This window comes from Antedon bifida, chromosome 5, assembly GCF_963402885.1.
Source record: "Antedon bifida chromosome 5, ecAntBifi1.1, whole genome shotgun sequence".
In the NCBI taxonomy this organism is placed as follows: Eukaryota; Metazoa; Echinodermata; class Crinoidea; order Comatulida; family Antedonidae; genus Antedon; species Antedon bifida.
Genome location: NC_136230.1, coordinates 31,506,808 through 31,526,982, shown reverse-complemented (window position 1 = coordinate 31,526,982; position 20,175 = coordinate 31,506,808). Strand labels below are relative to the sequence as shown.

The following is a 20,175-nucleotide window of genomic DNA, read 5'->3' as shown; positions in this document are numbered from 1 at the left end:
GTTTGGTTAATAGTGTTTTATTCGAAATAGTGAAACAGCAATACAGAGTATAGGCCTACTACTGTATTTAACATCATGAACAAAAACCAATGGCAATGTTAAAAAAAGTTACTACAAATTTAAAATGCTCTTTTGGCGTTTCGTAACATCCGGGGTCTGCTGAGGAAATATGGCTGCATGTTTCTGCTCGCCGGAGATTTGGAAATGTTGGGAAAAGTCAGGAAAACATGAATTGTAAGATGAGTCATAAATCGAATAATAATATTAGACTGACAATAAATATCTATATTGTAATTATCTGGTAGTTAAACTGCTGTGTTAGTATTAGTAGTGTATCAAAATAAGTTTTGCCCTAGGCCTCGATTAAAGTTTAAGAGTCGCTCACTGGAGGTTTTGTTCAGGAGCTCAAAACCAACTGTTCCCGCTAAAACAGGAACGTTCTTCGTCGGCCTAGGACTAGGCTCTATGAAGATAAAAATTCCAAATAAAGTAGAAATGTCCCAGTTACGTAAGGTAACATGGGTATGTAAATAATATATATTTTATTTTAGGTAGAAATGCACGATTATTATAAACATGCAAAATACGTATTTTTAATGCAAAATTATAAAATACATTTTTATAAAATTAAAGAAATGGTAGCCTAGCTAGGCCTAGCCTATTAAAAAAGTTGTTAAAAATATTGTAGGTCTAGGCCTACATAGTCATAGATTTCAGCCAGAATAATACAGTAGCTTATTTTTTAAAAGTTGTAATGCCAATGGCCTGTTTTCTGTCATACTAATTTTTGCCCGGCAGGGCATGGTATCATTCACCAGACAGCATTTCATCATAAAAAGCTACTATGTGCAGATTATATTATTAATATGTAATGCAATTATTCCAGCAGATGTCTATTATTAATAATTATCTAGAAAGAAAGAAATATACTAGATAAAACACTAAATAAAATTTGCAAACAAATCAAATGTAATCCATTCTTAAAAAGTTACAAACAATTATTTTTCTTTATTTAACAGTTTAAAGCTTTGCCAGAACCTAATTTCATTCAGCAATGATGGCATACTAACAGATTCAAAAGGTACAGTACTAGTAAATAACAACTTTTGATAAAAAAAATAAATATATCATACTGTTGTTAACAAATTATATTATTTACCATGATAAGTTATCTTAGCTTATACTTAAACTCCTTAATTTTACTTAAATTAGAATTACGAGGAGCAGTATATGACCTCCTTTGGAATGCTATACGAGGCCAAATCAAACTGGAACATGCTGCCTCTGTTGCTAAAATACTATCTGTAAGTTTTTTATATTTTTCTCAAAGAGTTATTTAAAAATTGTATGAATTTTAAGTAAAATTGTCTAAAGCATGCTTTTTAAAAATGTTTTAATGTGTATGGAAATGTTTATTTTTGTTTATGATGAACAAATTAAAATTTTAAAAAATATGATAGATGAACATTTTACAGTTAGGTAAAGAGGAAGTAGGGTATAGGTATCACATGTTTCTAAAAAATGTAAATGTAAATAAAAAAGATTGTCCAGATTGTGTTTGTGCTAAAATTGTTAAGGAATGCTGGGGTAATACAGTATCTCAGATGTTAACTATTTGATTTTTAACTGCATGGTCATGAAATGATGAAGAAAGATTTTACTGATTTTTCTTTGTTATTATAAAAGGATACTCACAAAGGAGTGGTGTCATTATTGGCGGATACATTCAGTATCATAGGTATGTATACATGTTGTAATTATACCATTCTAAAACACATCATTTAGTTTAATATTCTTCCTCTGAAATAACCTCTAAAGACATTTGGCAGTCATTGACTTGCAGTTGAAAAGTCGTAATATACTGCTTTTTAAATTTTATTGCTCAAAAGGTCACCATCAAATGTATCAAGTATCTGGTTCTCTCTCTTATATTGGTATAACATCACAATTATTGATTTAAGACAATTGTATTCAGGATAATATGATAAAACAAAATTTACTCTATTTCTTTCACAGATGTAGAAATTGTGTGTCTAGAGGAAAAGTCCAACAGAGATAATTTCTTGTCACTCCTCACATTATGTTTGGTATGTTGCAATTTCAATTGACACTTTGCGAAATTAGTTTTCCATTTATTTGATCATTTCAATAGTCTTTATTTCATTAAACATTGTCCGAATTTTGTTTCAAAGTTCAGTGTTTAAATATCTTTCCAATGCATATTCTGTTTTAGGGTGAGTCCCGTGTTCTCTGAACGTAGGGGAATGAGCTGTTAGGAGCTCATTGTACTAAGCCTCGGCATTATGTGGTAGGGTGGCCAGTTCCTTTCCACTCCGCCTTTTTTCTCCCTAGTATTTTCAACCAGGTACTCATTTACAGCTGAGTAGACTGGGAGTTGTCAGGAATTGAACCCAGGTCTATCTGTATGACAGTCAAGTGTCCTAACCACTCGGCTATCCAACTCCTGTTTTAGACAAATGTTATTACATAATTTTAAGATATCCCTTTAGTGTAGTGATCTAAGCTGTTTATTCTACGTTTTCATGTTAAGCATTACAGATTTTCTCCTTTTTTTAAAAATAGAATTTCATCCCAGACAACATCTTAAAAGAAAGACTGGAAAATGATACATTAGAGTCCATCAATGCAATAAACAACAAACTTGTATACAGTCAGAAATATGTCAAGTTGAAAACAAAATTGTTGTAAGTATTTTGGTTTTAAGCTCCCGCCACCTCGCCACCATTTAAAGCCTTGTCTACACTATCTAACGTTATATGACAAAAAATGTGATGTGCTCATATATTGACATGATGATGTCCATATTTTGTCACATCTTTTTTGTCAAACTAGTTTGATAGTGTGGACAGAGCCTTAGAATACAGGATCCACCAATGTTTCACATGCAAAATTTGTTTTCTTTTAAAGACAAAAACAGAGATTGAATTAATTTAAGAAATAAGTCTTGTCTAATGTTAAACTGGGTGTAGACCTTTGCTATTAGGTATAAATGAAAAGTTCAACAAAATCCTACACCACCTAAGTTTTTATAGAGATTACCCTCAATATAATATTGTATAAGCCTGTAGTTATGTTAGTATATTCTTTACTATAACTGTTGACAAACAATGATATTATTTTCTTTGTTGTTTCAGCTACAAACAGCAAAAGTTCAACCTGTTGCGTGAAGAGAGTGAAGGATACAGTAAACTGGTTACTGAATTGTTACAAGGAGTTCACAATGAGAACAGCAAGGCACAAAACAGAGACAACACAGCCATACTGCAAAACATTAGGTCATTAGTTGGTATGTCTGTTTGTATACTTTTTGGGCTAGCCAACTTGCCTTGCTTTGTTGGGTTAGTGAAACGTTACTGTGGTACTGCCAATCCCTAAAACCTGCTTACATATGATTAAAAGTAGCTTTTTTTATTCCAGTGGTTTAAATATATTTTTCGAATTCTGATTTCTTATCAATATTAAGGAGCTTTCTTTTAGAAACTCATTATGTCATGGTAATCCGTTCGTTCAATCCTAAAGCTCTGTCTACACCAACAAAACTTTATGTGACAAAAAAATTTGATGTGCCCATATATGGACATGATGATGTCATATCACTACCATATTTGGGCACATCGCACTTTTTCAAAATAGTTTGATAGTGTAGACAGCTTAACACAGTTTCTGTGTCCATACGATTAGCAACAACACATGCATAGGCATTTTCTTCCCAGATCAAAAGCTCCCACTTAGTTTTTTAACATGTTATTTTTACAGGTGGGTTTAATCTCGATCCAAACCGTGTGCTTGATGTTATCCTCGAAGCATTTGAAAATGCACCCTCTATGGCCGACCTTTTTGTACCTCTCATTCAAGGCTACATGACTGATCCTATTACGATATGTGACATTCTAGGATTCAAGTTTAAATTTTACAAGGTATGTGTAAATAGTGGAGTTGTAGCTAGGTAGTTAGCATATTTTCCTTCCAATCCCAGGGTTGAATTCTGACTTAGTGCCAGAGTTGTACTCCACTCTCTCAACCTCAAATGATACTGTGTAAAATAAGCGTGATATAGTTTATCCATCCTGTAATTGGCGATTAAAATTTAAAAAATATTATTATTATTTAGGATGATGAAACTGTTGGTTCTCTGTACGATGTAGCTGCATTACTACTTAAACATTCTCTCATTAACCTCAATGACGTCTATCCACATGTAAGTAACCTTCTTTTCATTTTGTTCCATTCTATTTAACTTTGTTTATACATTATTATTTTAATTGTTAGAAAAAATGTTTTTATTTACCTGAAAAAACTGTCAAATTGTCTGGAAGTAAATTGGTTTTTGGTTGTGTTTAACCATTTATTTTGTCTTTTTATAAGTGAAAACATTTTTTAGTGATTGTGAAAGTGATTAACTTGATTAACTATGTAATGACCTATTGAAAGTCATTTTTTTTATTAATCTTCATTTTTCATGTTTTTGGGGGACAATATGTATTATAATGAGATACTTTCCTGTGAAATGAATATGGCAAATATATGTTTTAACACTACATAGAGACTCGCTATATATTTTGTTGTATACCACATGTAAGTCTAGCTTAAAGACTCATTTATTCACCATGTCTTATCCTGAAAACTTGTAGCGTATTTGTAATGTTTGTAGTCTTTAAGATTTGTACCCTTTTTCATGTTCTTTGTTGTCGGTAGCGCAGTGAGCGTCTTTTTTAGACGGATGCTTGCGCTTTACAAATTTCCATTATTATTATTATTATTATTATTAATATTTATTTTGTAGCTATCTCCTGAAGACGCTGAAATCATCAAGGTTTACAAGAAGGAAGTGACTGATGCGCGTCAATATGCCCGTAAGCTTAGTATGATCATTTTATCAGACAAACCAGCTGAAAGCAATGCAGATGAGAATGATGAGAAGCAAAATGTTGTAAGCAATATTTACTTTTATGTTATCTACAACAGATTTGGAGATTTAAAGGATATTCTACTGCAGTTGCTGCAGTAACTACATTTATTTTGCTGTAATAACTAGAAGTTTATGAGGCAGTCACTCCAAACTATGATTACCAAAGAAAGATTGCTAAATAATTGCATTAACAATAAAGAGTAAACAAGATGTAATTACTGCAGTAACTTCAGTAATTATAACATGAATGGTGGGCATTGTGTACAGCTACTTTATGAAAGAGTATGGTGTAAGACAATGTAACATCCACAAACATCATGATATTTAGATAAAACAATTTTAGAAAATGGCCTTAAGCTCTGTCTACACTGAGATGTGCCCAAATATGGTAGTGATATGACATCATCATTTCCATATATGGGCACATCACATTTTGTTGTCACGTAAAGTTTGATAGTGTAAACCGCGCTTTAGGATAGTGAAATCTCTGCAATGATGCTTATCCATGTTATGTATTTTTTATAAATTTGTTTCAAAATAAAAAAAATTCTTACATTTTCTTTCTAATGTTTTAGATTGAGAATAACCAGAAGATAGGTGTGTGTCGTTCACTGTTGAAGGTCGGTGACTGGACACATGCTCAGCAATTGATGGATCGTCTTCCTCCATTCACAGCTGTCGCTGATGCAACGGTTTCCATGGCGTTATGTGCGCTTATTTCAGATACTATTCAACATATTTATACAAAGTGAGTTTTTATTATAAAACATGATTATGACATCAAGTAAATGATGGAGTAAGACCAGTAACATGCTTATTACTTGATCCTAGTTTATTAGCATGTATGAATATGAATTTACTCCCCTAATATTATTATAATGGTATAATCTCACATAAGTTAGACTAGTATCAGACACAATACTTTGGTAAATCCATTGTTAATCCAAGTATAATCTAACCCCCCTTAATCCATTGTTAATCCAAGTATAATCCCATATATAATTTTGTATACAGGTATATATGATTATGTTACTACACAATCACATTATAATGTAAATTCTGTTCTATGGGAAGTTAATAATTAAACTGTTTTTGCCCTGTAAGGTATGCACAGCCTGCTGGGGCCAAAGGTCAGAAAGGCAGCAAATCTGAAAGATCAGTAAATGACATTGAGGACTTGGATGAAGCATTCTTTAAGATGGTCAGTTACTTAGGACCATACTTAAGTAGGGATCCTGTGCTTATGTGGAAACTTATTCGACTAAGCAAAGTGGCCATGAAAAAGGTATGATTATCCATAATAACTACCATAGCTACTTATATATGTATTAAAACAAGTATTGAGGAAGACAAATTGTATATTTTTTGACAATAAAGCTATCTTGTATAGACAGTATTATATCATTACAACTGTTTGGAAAGTTTTAAAAGCTAAATATTGTATCATGATAATTTAGGCTAATATAATGCATTGTGCTTAACAAAATTAAGAAAAAGTGCAAATTAATAACATAAAATAAATAGCCTCTCTTAATAATATTATATTTTATAATTTTCAGATAAAAACTAAAATCAATCCCTTTGATAAAGACAATGTGGTGAGTATATCAATTTAATCATATTATTTGGCTAAGTTGGAAAAAGGACATTATTTACTAGGAGCAAGTAAGCCAACACAGAATACATACTTTTTACTCCATCAATACAATATATAGGATTTAAACTGTACTATAGATACAATAATATCAAATGACTGGTTGCCCAATTTGTTATAACAAATCAAAACATCTCACACATATGAATATATTAGTTTAACACAAAGACATTTTATATTATATTTCCACAAAAAACTAGATGAAATCATTTTTCCTATTAAATGAGTTTTTAACTTTCATATACTAGCAACAATAACATATTTGCATGTACATTTGTTTTTTGCAGGATGAGTTATATGTTGGCATAATTTCAATGACAGATGAAGTATTATTACCGTCATTGAGTCTTCTGCCTCACAATCCATGTATAACAGAAGAATTATGGACTCTTATCTCCATGTTCCAATATGAAATAAGGTACTTACCTTTTATACATTGTAAATTCGTAATTGAATAATTTTATTAAGTGAATTTATTTGTTCAAAAACTATGAACAATAAGATTTATAATGATTTTTTTCCCTCTTTTTCTTAAATGGTGACTATGACTTAAAGATTGGTTTCAATCTTATTTTGGTGATCTACCACACACTGTTTATCTTTAATCTACCATATTTGGGCATATCACTACCATATTTGGGCATATCACTACCATATTTGGGCACATCACACTTTGTTTTGTCAAACTAGTTTGATAGTGTATGTGTTTTATAGTTTATTTCATTTCTTGTTCTTACTATTCATTATTATTTTTATACAATAAAACAAACTCAACTCAAACTAATTTGCCTTTTTATCGATAGATATCGATTATATGGAAGATGGAAGAATTACAGCTACGCCATACACCCTTCTTTGATTAGAACAAAAGCTAATGTTATAGAACGTGGCAAGTATATAATGAAGAGGCTGAGTAAAGAGAATGTGAAGCCATCAGGTAGACAGTTAGGCAAACTAAGCCATGGCAATCCTGGAGTCATCTTTGAATATGTGAGTTATCTTTTAATTTGTTCTAGTTGTCTAGGGTGGAATAAACAAACCTGAGAGAGCTACTAGACCAGGCTACAACTACCTCAGTTATAGCCTGGTCTATACAATAATTTGCTTATACTTGTACCTTGTTTCTGTGATTTGTTTTGCTAGTTTTAAATGTATTGTGATAATTTTGAAAGATACTCTTCAGTTTTCTTCTGATGAATAATTTAATATTTTGTTTGTGTATTTGGTCAACTGATTCTATGTCACCCAAAGATAACATTTATCTATTTTTAATAATTCACAATTAATAGGTTTTGTTAACAGCTTCTTGTTTTTCTCAAGTTTTTAAAGAAATAAATTAAACTTTGTTTTTTGTTGTTATTTAGGTTCTGTCTCAGATTCAAAAGTATGATAACTTCATTGGTCCTGTTGTGGATTCCTTTAAGTACTTGAGTTCCTTGTCGTATGACATGCTCACTTGTATCCTTTTACTCTTAAAATTATCAGCATTTACAACAGAGTTGTAGTTTGGTGGTTAACATGCTTGCCGGCCTTCCAAGGTCAAAGGTTGACTCCTTGGTTGTAACTTGTAAATGTACAACTTCTCTCTTTTACCCTTAAATGAGATTTTCAATTCAATTCAAAATAACATTTATTTACTTCCTTTTAAGATTTAAACAATAATGGAATAAATAAGAAATAACATAAACAAGTAACAAATTGAATATTTACTGTTAAATGCTAATGAAATAACAAATAAAATATAAAACATTCTACTAGTACAAGTTTTCAAAATGCTTATTCCTCAACATTTATCATCACATCAATTAACATTTAATAATTTAAATCTTCATCAAAGTTGAATATTATAATATTCCTTACAACAAATAAAATAAGATGTGATGATAGAAGCTTTAGCAAACCCTGAAAAAGAACGAATGAAACACGACGGAGCAAACCTTTCTTTATGGATACAAAGTATGTATATTTTATTTTAAATTTGTAATATTTGCAAATTTTGATTTATTTTCTGAAATTGAATTTGTGTGTAGCCAACTTCATATAAAATCATTTTTTATTGTTCCAAAATAAAAATTATAAATGAAAAAGAGAATCCCAGGTCATTTTTAGCTTACACTAAACATTTTAACAACATGACATAAAAAGTAGAAAAAACTTGATGAACTTATTAAATGCTAGACTGGGTTTATTTCCAAACCTTATCCACTTAATTTTAGTTCATAAAAATGAAAAATAGGTAAGGCGTAATACTGTACCATAGTCTGACAATTACATAGAATTGTAATATGTATTTGTTATTTCTCATTAGGTTTGGCGAGCTTTAGTGGTTCCATATGTCGCAAGTATAACATTGAGTTAGCAGGATTTATTCAATATGTTATCAATCAATTGAAGGCTGGTAAAAGGTACGTTTTATTTTTACTTATTTAACTATTAACACAATTTAAACTCTTTCTAACTGTTTCCATTGTATGAGCCTTTCACGAATGTCAAAATATAAATATGATTTGATTTATATATTTTAGTTATGATCTGTTGATACTGCGTGAAGTTCTACAAAAGATGACGGGTATAGAAGTATCTGATGAAATCACTTATGACCAATTAGAGGCTCAGGCTGGAGGAGAACTATTAAGAGCTGAGGTGAGAAGAAAATCAACTGTACTAGCTAATGTAGATGAATGTAGAACTATGCATTACCTGGGCTATCGAGGCCGTAGCGAGAGGTTAAAAAACAGACGGGCCAAAGATGCTTTAAATATAATTATTAATATAAAATATTACCAGGGAGTTGCTTATTTTACAACTCCCTGATATGACGATCTCTGCTGGAGAATTGGTGTGGGTGTTGAAAATTGAAAAGGCCACCTCGTCTTCATCATGCTGGCTAGGCCCTGGCTACGGAACAATCAAGCGTAACATACATCTGCACAAAACCATATTTTACTAACTTGTGTATTTATTTTTTGTTTGAACAGGGTGGATATTTTTCTCAAGTAAGAAACACAAAGAAGTCATCTCAGAGGTTAAAAGACACGTTCTTAGATCACAACCTAGTGGCTCCATTATGTATTCTAATTGCTCAACAAAGGCTATGTGTTATTTTCAAAGATGGAAAAGAGAGACATCTGAAACTTATAGGCAAACTCTATGACCAAGTATGTTATTTTAATCTTTCTCCAAGTACTATCCTAAAGCTCTGTCTACACTATCAAACTTTATGTGACAAAAAAAGTGTGATATGCCCAAATATGGTAGTAATATCCCCAAATATGGTAGTGATATGATGTCTTTGTGTCCATGTATGTCACATATGTGTCACAATCATAAATTTTGATAATTGATAATCTATTGTTTCCCATTCTCATCACAAGGTCAATAGTTCTAATATCGCTCTTCAAATCTTCTCTATTTCCTTCTAATCTTCTCCTGTTATTACAGTATTTCTTTCTTTCTTGCTCTTGTTAAATACATTGTTTTGTTTACATTGTTAGTGTCAAGACACGCTAGTTCAACTTGGTAATTTCCTTGCAAATCACTTAAGTTCAGAAGACTACCTAAAGCACCTTCCAACTCTTAAGGCCATGGTTCAAGAGTATCACCTCACTCCTGACTCTGCATTCTTTTTGTATCGACCGATGTGTCAGCACGCTATTATGGTAAGTGTCCTCTTATTTATTTTTAATTCCACGTTATTTAGAGCAGGTAACCCTTCCAGTTAAACCTGCAGGCCAGCTGATATCCAGAGGCCCGCTTTAAAATGATAAAATCTTAATTGAAACAAAACATTCAGTTGAAAAGCTTGAAGTCCATGGGCTTCTTTTTTTAATACTCTTGTGTGAGCTTCTACAGTTCAGTAAAAGTAACCGCTGCAATTTTTTTAAATGGCTCATTTTAAATGTAGTTTAAAAGTATTCCCATTAGGATTAAGAGCCCTTTTCACATCGCCTAGCAAACTCCTTAGTTTAACACACACCATGACGTCAACACATTTAGTATGGTGTGCGTCCAGTGTGTATAAACTCCATAGATTAGGGTCTATGAAAGGGGTATTAGAGCCACTCTTGTTTCTTTCTGTAACAACATTATGTTATTTATGGAATACATTTATTTTTGATGAATAGTCAAAGTTTGATGAACTGCGGAAACTTGATCGTTCTTTAAAGCAATCGTCGAGTACTTCATTAAAGACGCAACGTTTTGTAGAAGCTAGTGAGTCTGTATTGGAACCATTAGTAGAGGATGTCAAATCATTACATCATATTAAAGTCTGGGATGATATCAGGTAACAGTTCCTTCATATTAGAGTAATGCTTTTTTTTTCTTTAATTTCTCTTTTTTTATCTCTGAAAAGAATAAATAAATAGAAGATTATGTCAGAGTATGAACACATTGATGGAACAATATTTAAACAAGCTGAAATTATTTTCCATTAATTTCATAGATGGAGAGACACGCCCTTTGGCGATAGTTGTCTTTGACAGCTCTTGTCTCCCCTCAGTGCTCCCTTTTATATATCACTGAAAGGAATAAATAAAATAAAATAGATAATAATGTTTTTGTGTTTGCTATCTTATTATCTAGTCCGCAGTTCTATGTGTCATTTTGGACATTATCAATGTACGACTTAGATGTACCACATGCAAGTTATGAAAAAGAAATCAACAAAGTGAAGATGAATATGGCAAGTCTAGAGGACAACAAAGATATGGTGAGTGTAGAGTATATCATGTCACTTTTTATTTCATTTATACTTTATTTTGTAATCAATGTACATATACAAACAAATAACATATAAAAAAGCTTTTTGTAGACTTTATAGACTCTGGAGAACAGTGGTCATCAATGTCTGCAACCAGACATGATACCAGAAGAAGAACATAGACTATACGAAAATACAATATAATAAAATATAAAAACAAAACAACACCCCATGGACCAAAATCTCCAATTTACCAAAGCATTTACAATATGTAGCCCTATATCCATCATTCAGTCCCCCCCCCCCCCCACACCAGAAATGATTTTCCAATGTCTGTCTTTGCATAATAACAAATTCTAATTGTATTGTTTCATATTTTTGTCAATATTTTCTAGGTTTCTGCGAAGAGAAAGAAAGAATCTGAGCGATATCAAATTTTAATGGATAAATTGAAAGATGAAGTAAAGAAGCAACAAGACCATTGTAACAGGGTGTTGGCACGATTAAAACAACAATGCCAGGGATGGTTCCCAAAAAGTAGGTTTATTAGATGTGTAACAAGATGTAGCATGCAATGTGTATGTTTGTACTTTTGGTGTAGCATGAAAAATAATAGTTGTGTAGCATGGAAATCCATAGTTCTCTACTGTTTACTCTTCGTGTAGCATGGAAAACTGTAGTTTTGTACTGCTTGTGTTTATACTCTTATTGTAGCATGGAGATCCATACTTTTGTGCTGTTTGTACTCTTATTGTAGCATGGAGATCCATACTTTTGTGCTGTTTGTACTCTTATTGTAGCATGGAGATCCATACTTTTGTGCTGTTTGTACTCTTATTGTAGCATGGAGATCCATACTTTTGTGCTGTTTGTACTCTTATTGTAGCATGGAGATCCATACTTTTGTGCTGTTTGTACTCTTATTGTAGCATGGAGATCCATACTTTTGTGCTGTTTGTACTCTTATTGTAGCATGGAGATCCATACTTTTGTATTGTTTGTACTCTGGATGTAGCATCCAAAACAATAATTTTGTATAAGTGGTTTTTATGCTGCAGCATGGAAATGTAGCATGGGAAAAAGATAATAAAAAAAATAAAAATAAAATATCTAAAACTTTTTTTTGCAGGATCTACCAAAAATGAGACAATAACTCAGTTTCTACAGCTGTGTATATTTCCACGATGTTGCTTTACAGCAAGTGATGCAATGTATTGTGCTAAGTTTGTACTTGTTATCCACAACTTGAAAACTGAGAACTTCTCCACTCTTCTTTGTTATGATAGAGTAAGTAACTAAGTAAAGCTCTGTCTACACTATCAAACTAGTTTGAAAAAAGTGTCATGTGCCCAAATATAGTAGTGATATTCCCAAATATTTAGTGATATGCCCAAATATGGTAGTGAAATGACATCATCATGTACATATATGGGCACATCACATTTTTTTGTCACATAAAGTTTGATAGTGTAGACAAGGCTTAAGTAGTAGTTGACCTGTAAATTAGTGGTTAACATGCTTGACTTCCAATCCCAAGGTCCAGGGTTCAATCCAGTCCAGTGCCTTATTTGTAACTCACAACTGTTTCTACCCACTCCCTAAGCCCCAAATAAATCTATTTATAAGCATGATATAGTTGGATGAAAATAAATTGTATGAATAAAAACATAATTGTAGTTTATGTATTGTATAATAATAATAATTGTAGCTTTACACACAAAAATGATCCATTAAATATCCTAAGATAACTAAAAAAAGATAAAAAGCAAAGGAACCATTTACACCGCTCCATTCTCTAGCACTTTGAAGTTGTATAATACAAAAATGTTTATCTTTCTAGGTGTTCTCAGAAATTACGTATACGTTAACAAGTTGTACAGAAAGCGAAGCAAGTAGGTATGGCAGGTTCTTATGTTGCATGCTGAGCCAAGTCATCAAATGGCACTCTGATAAAAGTGTCTATGAGAAGGTGAGTTAGCAAGTAAAAGACATCACCTCATATACCTTTGCTTGTATATATATAATGCGTCATTTATATAGCGCTATTTCATGAAGATCAAAGCGATCTGTTCAACAACACTCTTCTCCCCTAAGGGTCATGTCATTGGCAGCCAACTACGGTGCCATGTATGGTACATCCTTCTTAAGCCTGTTTTTAGATAATTGTATAATTTTAATTGCTGTATATGAGCTATATAACAATGAACTATTATTATTTTAGGAATGTGGTGATTATCCTGGATTTGTGACGGTGTTGAGAGCTAGTGGTGCTGAATCAAGCAACAAAGCTGATCAGTTAGACTTTGAAAATTTCAGACACGTCTGCCACAAATGGCAATACAAGTTAACAAAGGTAATAATTGTATTGTAGCTAATCTTATATACTATTAATTTGTATACATGCTACAATGAATGTAGTACTCTATATAAAGCTTTGTTATGAATCTAACTCTGGTAATATTTACATACATTCTTTTCCACTAGTAAAGTTATTTTCATGATTAATCAAAAACGCTTATTTTTGTGTACTGTATATACATATTCATATTTTCAACTACTGTACTATTTGTGGTGGAGAGTACATGCCAACCAATCAGAGGTCTGGAAAGTTCAATTCACACGAGTAGAATCATAGGGCTTAACTTATTTGATAATTGATTAATTTTGCAGGCAGTTGTGGCTTGCTTGGAATCTAAAGACTACACTCAGATTCGCAACACTCTCATTCTCTTAACAAAGGTAAATTATTAAAATTGATTATTAAAAGCATTGATTATTATTGATTATAGATCTTATACCAAAGGTTTTGTAGTATGTTGAAATGTTCCCTTTTTAGAAGAGAATTTTTCTTTTTTGTTGATATATAGATCAAAAATTTGTACTTACAACAACGTTTCGCAAACATTCAGTTTGCTTTCCTCAAGTAGATTGTTGATCTTGTTCTTCTTTTCCCATTAATTATAAAATGGCCATTGTTCTATTTTTAGATTCTACCATATTTTCCATTGGTTGAGAATCTTGGAAATGTCTTAGAGAAGCGTGTTGACAAAATCCGAGTTGAAGAAAAGGAAAAGCGTCCTGATATCTATGCTCTAGCTATGGGGTAAGACTTATGCATTAGGAAATTAACTGCAATAAAACATAACAAAATAATTATATCTGCATAATGACAAAGTAGAATTGGTTAATAAAATGCATCTGTGCAATAAAACACTTAATGAAAAAGTAAGCTGGATATTAAATTTTGTGTGTAAAATACAATATACAATTTTATAATAAATTATTAATTGTTTAACCTGTTTTTTTATAGATATTCTGGCCAACTAAAGGCTCGGAAGCCTTCCATGATTCCTGAAGCCAAGTTTCACACAAAAGAGGTGAGATTGTTATATATTGTTTATTTTAATTTTACATCCAAAATTCCAATCTTTTTGTGTAATGTAAAACCAAACAAACATACTCTATCTCTCCTATTATTATCTGGTGTGTTTAGGCCAAAGCATCAGCACCTATAAATGTGAAGAAAGAGCCTGGTACGGTGGACGCTACTGATTCAGCACAAGTACAAGTAAAGACTGAGCCTGATGTTAGAGTCAATGGTATGTCAAAAGCCTATTAGTACTTGGCTTGTATTGTTTAGATTTTATTGGCTGTATATTGTATCCCATCATCATCAATGTAATTATTGTAGTATATTTTATATGCAAATGACAATAAATGGAAGTAATTTTCCACTGATGATTGAATGAATATCAAATATCAATTCAATTCATTTCAATGTAAATGTTTTATATATATTTACAAATGACAATAAATTTACTTACTTACTTATATGTGACTTGCATTTTAATCAATTTATTGCATCACAATGATGAAGTATAAATAGTAAAATAAGAAAAAAATATTTGGAACATTGGATGACAAACAATTAAGAACATGCAAAATAAAACACATACTATTTGAATGTAGCACACAAACTAAATTTAGACAAGTATCAGTATTTTTCAATTTACTTTTATAGGTGAAAATATTGAAAAGAAGGAGAGAATCACCTCCAGCAGCAGTAAGAGTGACTTGCATCACAGTAAAAAGACAGATCAAAGGTGTGTACAAAAAATATAATTTAACAAAAAATGAATTTAAATTAGCTTCTTTAAAACCCAATTTTATGTGAAGTGACAAAATAATTTTTTTTTATATGCAAAGCTAATTGAAATTACACAAAATTAACATTATGACTAAATATGTTCTAATATTTTTTATTGGTTGTTTGCCTAAATTTATATTTGTAAATATTTCCAATACATAACTTTACTTACATTGGGTATATATTATTTGTTATTCTTAGTTCCAAGAGTATGAACAAAGATAAAGAATCAAAAGAAGACAAAATTGAAAGTAAGAGCAGAAAAATAAAGGAAGAAAAGAATCACAGATCTAGTAAAAGTCACAGGGAGGAAAAAGACAAAGGTCATTCAATAAAAATAAAGGAAGAGAATGGGAGAGAGGAAAAAACAAAAAGTAAGAAAGATAAAGAAGAATCTAAAAGAGATGGAAAGAGTAAAGGTGATGAGAAGGAACAGCGTGCAAGTAGTGTGACATCCAGCTCAAGTCAAGGATCTGCTAACGTACCAATCAGACAAGAACTGTCACCAGTTAGGGATGAATCGGAACGAGGTAAACACATTGTAATCTCTTTTATTGTCAACAAAAATAAAAATAATTGACAAATGGTTATTAAAGAACCTAGACGAGTAGGAGAACAGTCTTTGACTGAAGACCCTACCCAGTATAAACAATAAATAATAATAATAATAGTCAAAGCTTATCACCATCTAAATGTACATACTTAACATGATTTCTTGAATAAAAAAAAAGTACAGAAAATTAGTAAGCAGGATTAAGAAAATTAAATCTTAATATAACAAACTAGTTTAAGCTAAATAGTTTATATGATTTAAGATAATTGATTTAAAGTAAGATTGTCATAAAACATTTTACATTTTTACCACAATCAGTAATGCCCCATTGACTGCATCACAACGCCACAAGTGGTAGTGCCTATTTTGAATATCTTCCAATACAGTCGACTCTCTCAATACCGGACACCTTTGGGCTGGCCTTGATGTCTGGTTTTCTGGAAATTCTGATATTAAAAAGTGTATTTAATGGCAAAAAAGGATTTGAGAACTTTTGGAGTGATGATTTCGATTTGATTTGGAGAGAGTTTCCAGTTTTCAGAGATTCTAGTATTGGGAGAGTTGGCTTTACAATGTTTACAAGTTGAATAGATCCACAACATACATACATAATACACTACTGTACTTCCAAATTATTTGATTATTATTTGTGCTACTGTCTATTACTTAATCTTTGTAAAGTGTGTCATTTTGAACTTTTGCCGAATAATTTATTTATTATTACAATAATATTCTTTCTAATATTATAGAACCAAAGAGGAGGAAAATGGAGGGAAGTGCATCTAGCACAGTTTCAAAGGTTAGTAATTAACAGTATATTGGAGCTCTGAGAAACGTTGTCTACTTATCACTACAGTGAGAACGCCAAGCTGACCAAACCGTGTCGAAGGATGCCCTAATACACCTTTAAAATAGAAGTGCGTTGTAAACCGCAAGGAAAAGCGTGTTTTAAATCCTCCTTAGCAAGTAAATAGTATAGTTACCTTTAAACTACAATGTGAATGCCAGGCTGACATAGCACCAAACCATACCGAAGGATGCCCAAATACATCACTACCTTTAAAATAGAAGTAAACCGCAAGAAATGGCGTGTTAAAAATCCTCCTTAGCAAGTAAATAGTATAGTTATCTACGATGTAAGTATTTCTACCACTATTGGGCTGGTGAAGATACCCTAATGCAGTACTGCCCCAATGAAACCAGTGTCGGTTTGCTGTTGTTTTTGGGAGAACCAATAACTACCGGTAGTCCTGCTACAGTAGCTGTGTGTGAGAATGCAGGCTTGAGCTTAAACATTAAGCTGTAGTTGTTTCAAGTCTTTGTGGTGAGTATCTGATAACAGATTGCATTTGTTTGCAGTAAAACTAAAATGATGTTTTAATAATTGTTTTCATTTTAAATTTTGTTTTTTATCTAATCTTAACAATGAAATGTTCTTGTTTATTTAATTAAACCTTTTTCCACTCTGTCCACCAAACATTAGTTATCTATGTTAACCTCTCCCACTCATTTGCATATCTTTCACTCATTTGCATATCTCGACATTTCATTTAGTAATCTCCTTTCTGTATATATCTTAGAGATGTGTTCTGAATTTGAAATTTATTAACTTTTCTCTCTCCATGTGCCACTGTACTATAACAGAAAAGTAAGATGAAAAATTTATTTTTAGTCGTCTTCTTTTAAATTTTATTTTAATAATCAGTTTACATGATTAAGACTCCTAACAGTTTTTGTTGATATCTAAATAATCTCATAAAACATATTCTCACCTTTAAAAATTAGATTGACTTTTTTTTTAATAATCGGTTTAAAAAAAACATTATTGATATCTAAATAATCTCTCTCTGGTCTTTTGTTTTATTTTTATTTTAATTTCAAACCATAAAAGAAGATGTCATTTGTCATTTCAGAATAGAGAAAGAAAAGATAAAGATAGAGGACAAAGAAATGAAAAGAAACGAGAAATGCCTGATATCGAAAGAGAAGATCATGAGGTTAAACGACATAAGGAGGAAGAGTCAGGTTGGTTGCTCTATGTTTAAGTGTTACCTTTAATCTAAGTATCACAGTCAAATAACTTCAGGTTTAAAGCCTTGTTTAGACAAAACAAAAGTTTGATGTGCCCAAACATGGTAGTGGTATGACATCATTGTGCTAAAATATGTGGCTCATCACATTTGTTTTCACATAAAGTTTCCTTTACAGAAATCTAAGTTTATTTTTTATTGTTTTTACAGGTACTAAATTCTCAAAGTCACCAAGAAACAACGAAGAAATCGGGAAAGAGCGTAAAAGTAAAAGCAGTAAGAGCTCACAAGATGGTGAACGAAAAAGGGTAAGTAGAAATACTCTCTAAAAACCGGAAACTCTCCCAAAAAATTATCTTTTTACCATTAAAACTTATTCTGAATACCAGTATTTCCAGTGAGCCCAAGCATGTCCGGTATTGGGAGAGTTGACTTGTAATGTCACATGTTTCAGTGACCTGGCTTGAACCCAACTTAAAAGCAGCACTTGATCTCTGACCTTCATAGATTGTTTGTTATAACATTTATGAAGATATTACTATTATTATTTTATTACCAAAAAGGAAAAAATACAATATATAATAACAATTTTTCGGTTAAATATTTTAGTCAAAAGAAAAGAAAAGTGATGAAAAACCTTCCAGAAAAGAAAATAAAGAGGATGGAAGGAAGGAACATAGGGAAGATGGGAAAGAAAACAAGAGGGAAAAGAAAAGCAAGAAGGACAAGGAGGATAGCATTGATGGTAGGTTCCAATTGAAATTGGTATTTAAGCTCTGTCCACACTTTAAGTGAAAACAAAAATGTGATGCACTTATATATGGACACAATGACATCATATCACTACCATATTTAAGCATATTACTATCATATTTGGGCACATCACACTTTTCTTTTAGTCTGATAGTGTAGACTGAGCTATAGACAAATAAGCTTGTCAAATATCTTTTTACATGAATTTGGCAGTCATAGAAACTCTAAAAAATGATATAAATGTTTATTTTTATTTTTCAGGATTACAAAAACATCGTTCAAAGCCATCTCCATGAACTGAGAGCAGCTGATATCTTGTTTTTAAAAGGAAGGAGTTATTAAGTCGTTAATAAATTTTGGTTAATTAATTTCTGTTTATATTGACTGTATTTTTTTGTTAAAATGTTAAACATGTGATTTAAAAACACAAGATAAAGATGGATCTATCTAAAGCATTGTGTATGATTACTGTATATGTATTGGCTCTTTGAGAATATCAGTGAGGGAAAAATAAGAGAATGTCCACTCTTTCTTGATAATGAAAGCTGGAGTTTATTTAGGGTAAACATAATAGAAAGACATTAACATTACTGTACTGAAATAGTTGCAGTGCACTAACATACGTTATACATACACTAAGTACAGGGAAAAAGTCAAAAGCTTTTTATGTCCTAGCAGTGGTTGCTTCATACATTTATGGCTTTGTAACCAAATTGTGATTTAGAACAATATGAAAACAGTTTGTGTATGTATTGGTCAACATCAGTAGAGTAATGTTTAATCAGAATTGACCATGATGTAGTGGACTGGATGACCAGTCTCTCAAGTACACTGTAACACTTGCAGCCTATATTATAACTTGTATACATAATAGACAACTATTATTTAATTGAAGGGAAATTCATAAATTCTTTTACAGTAAATACAATTTGCTTTATATTATCTTAATAATGTATAATTAAAAAATAAAATACTCATCTTTCATGATTTGTAAACTATTAAATTTTACAACATTTCTAAGTCTCCTTCTTTGATATAATATATATATAGCAAACGCCATATTTTGTAATAATCTGTCTGCAGTTTCTAGGTTAGTTAGGCTTCATTTGTAAAATACTTCAGTTGGATAAACAGGCTTTTTGTTCAGTAATATTTTAATGTACATTACACTATTTAAAATGGAGAATGGTTGAAATCAATGGGTGTATAGTTTCTATTATGTCAAAGCTTCACAACACCAATGTAATAAAGAATGCTGAGATAATGCGGTAATTTAATGAATAAACCAACTCTCACGTGTATAATAATTGTTTATTTTCTTATTATTTTTATCGTTTTTCCATATAATAATGAATTCGTCCATTATCAAATCACATCTCTGCTGTAACTGCAAAACTTTTACATTC

General features: G+C 31.4%; 1 protein-coding gene across 1 annotated transcript; it reads left to right on the top strand.

The window, feature by feature from the left end:
* The first annotated feature begins 149 nt into the window (after nucleotides 1–149).
* On the top strand, nucleotides 150–20,076 carry LOC144842396 (THO complex subunit 2-like). The gene is made up of 38 exons (XM_078698842.1): nucleotides 150–234; nucleotides 1,020–1,081; nucleotides 1,213–1,304; nucleotides 1,687–1,738; nucleotides 2,017–2,087; nucleotides 2,584–2,705; nucleotides 3,156–3,307; nucleotides 3,778–3,938; nucleotides 4,133–4,219; nucleotides 4,805–4,951; nucleotides 5,506–5,678; nucleotides 6,035–6,215; nucleotides 6,490–6,528; nucleotides 6,872–7,002; nucleotides 7,388–7,574; nucleotides 7,949–8,042; nucleotides 8,460–8,540; nucleotides 8,893–8,989; nucleotides 9,110–9,227; nucleotides 9,563–9,742; nucleotides 10,079–10,243; nucleotides 10,709–10,869; nucleotides 11,169–11,295; nucleotides 11,682–11,823; nucleotides 12,416–12,573; nucleotides 13,127–13,255; nucleotides 13,508–13,639; nucleotides 13,957–14,025; nucleotides 14,274–14,389; nucleotides 14,597–14,663; nucleotides 14,780–14,885; nucleotides 15,308–15,389; nucleotides 15,635–15,963; nucleotides 16,736–16,785; nucleotides 17,900–18,011; nucleotides 18,227–18,324; nucleotides 18,626–18,761; nucleotides 19,031–20,076. Exons 1-38 carry the CDS (start codon nucleotides 170–172, stop codon nucleotides 19,063–19,065), a joined length of 4,506 nt encoding a protein of 1,501 aa, XP_078554968.1. The 5' UTR covers nucleotides 150–169; the 3' UTR covers nucleotides 19,066–20,076.
* The last annotated feature ends 99 nt before the right edge of the window (nucleotides 20,077–20,175 follow it).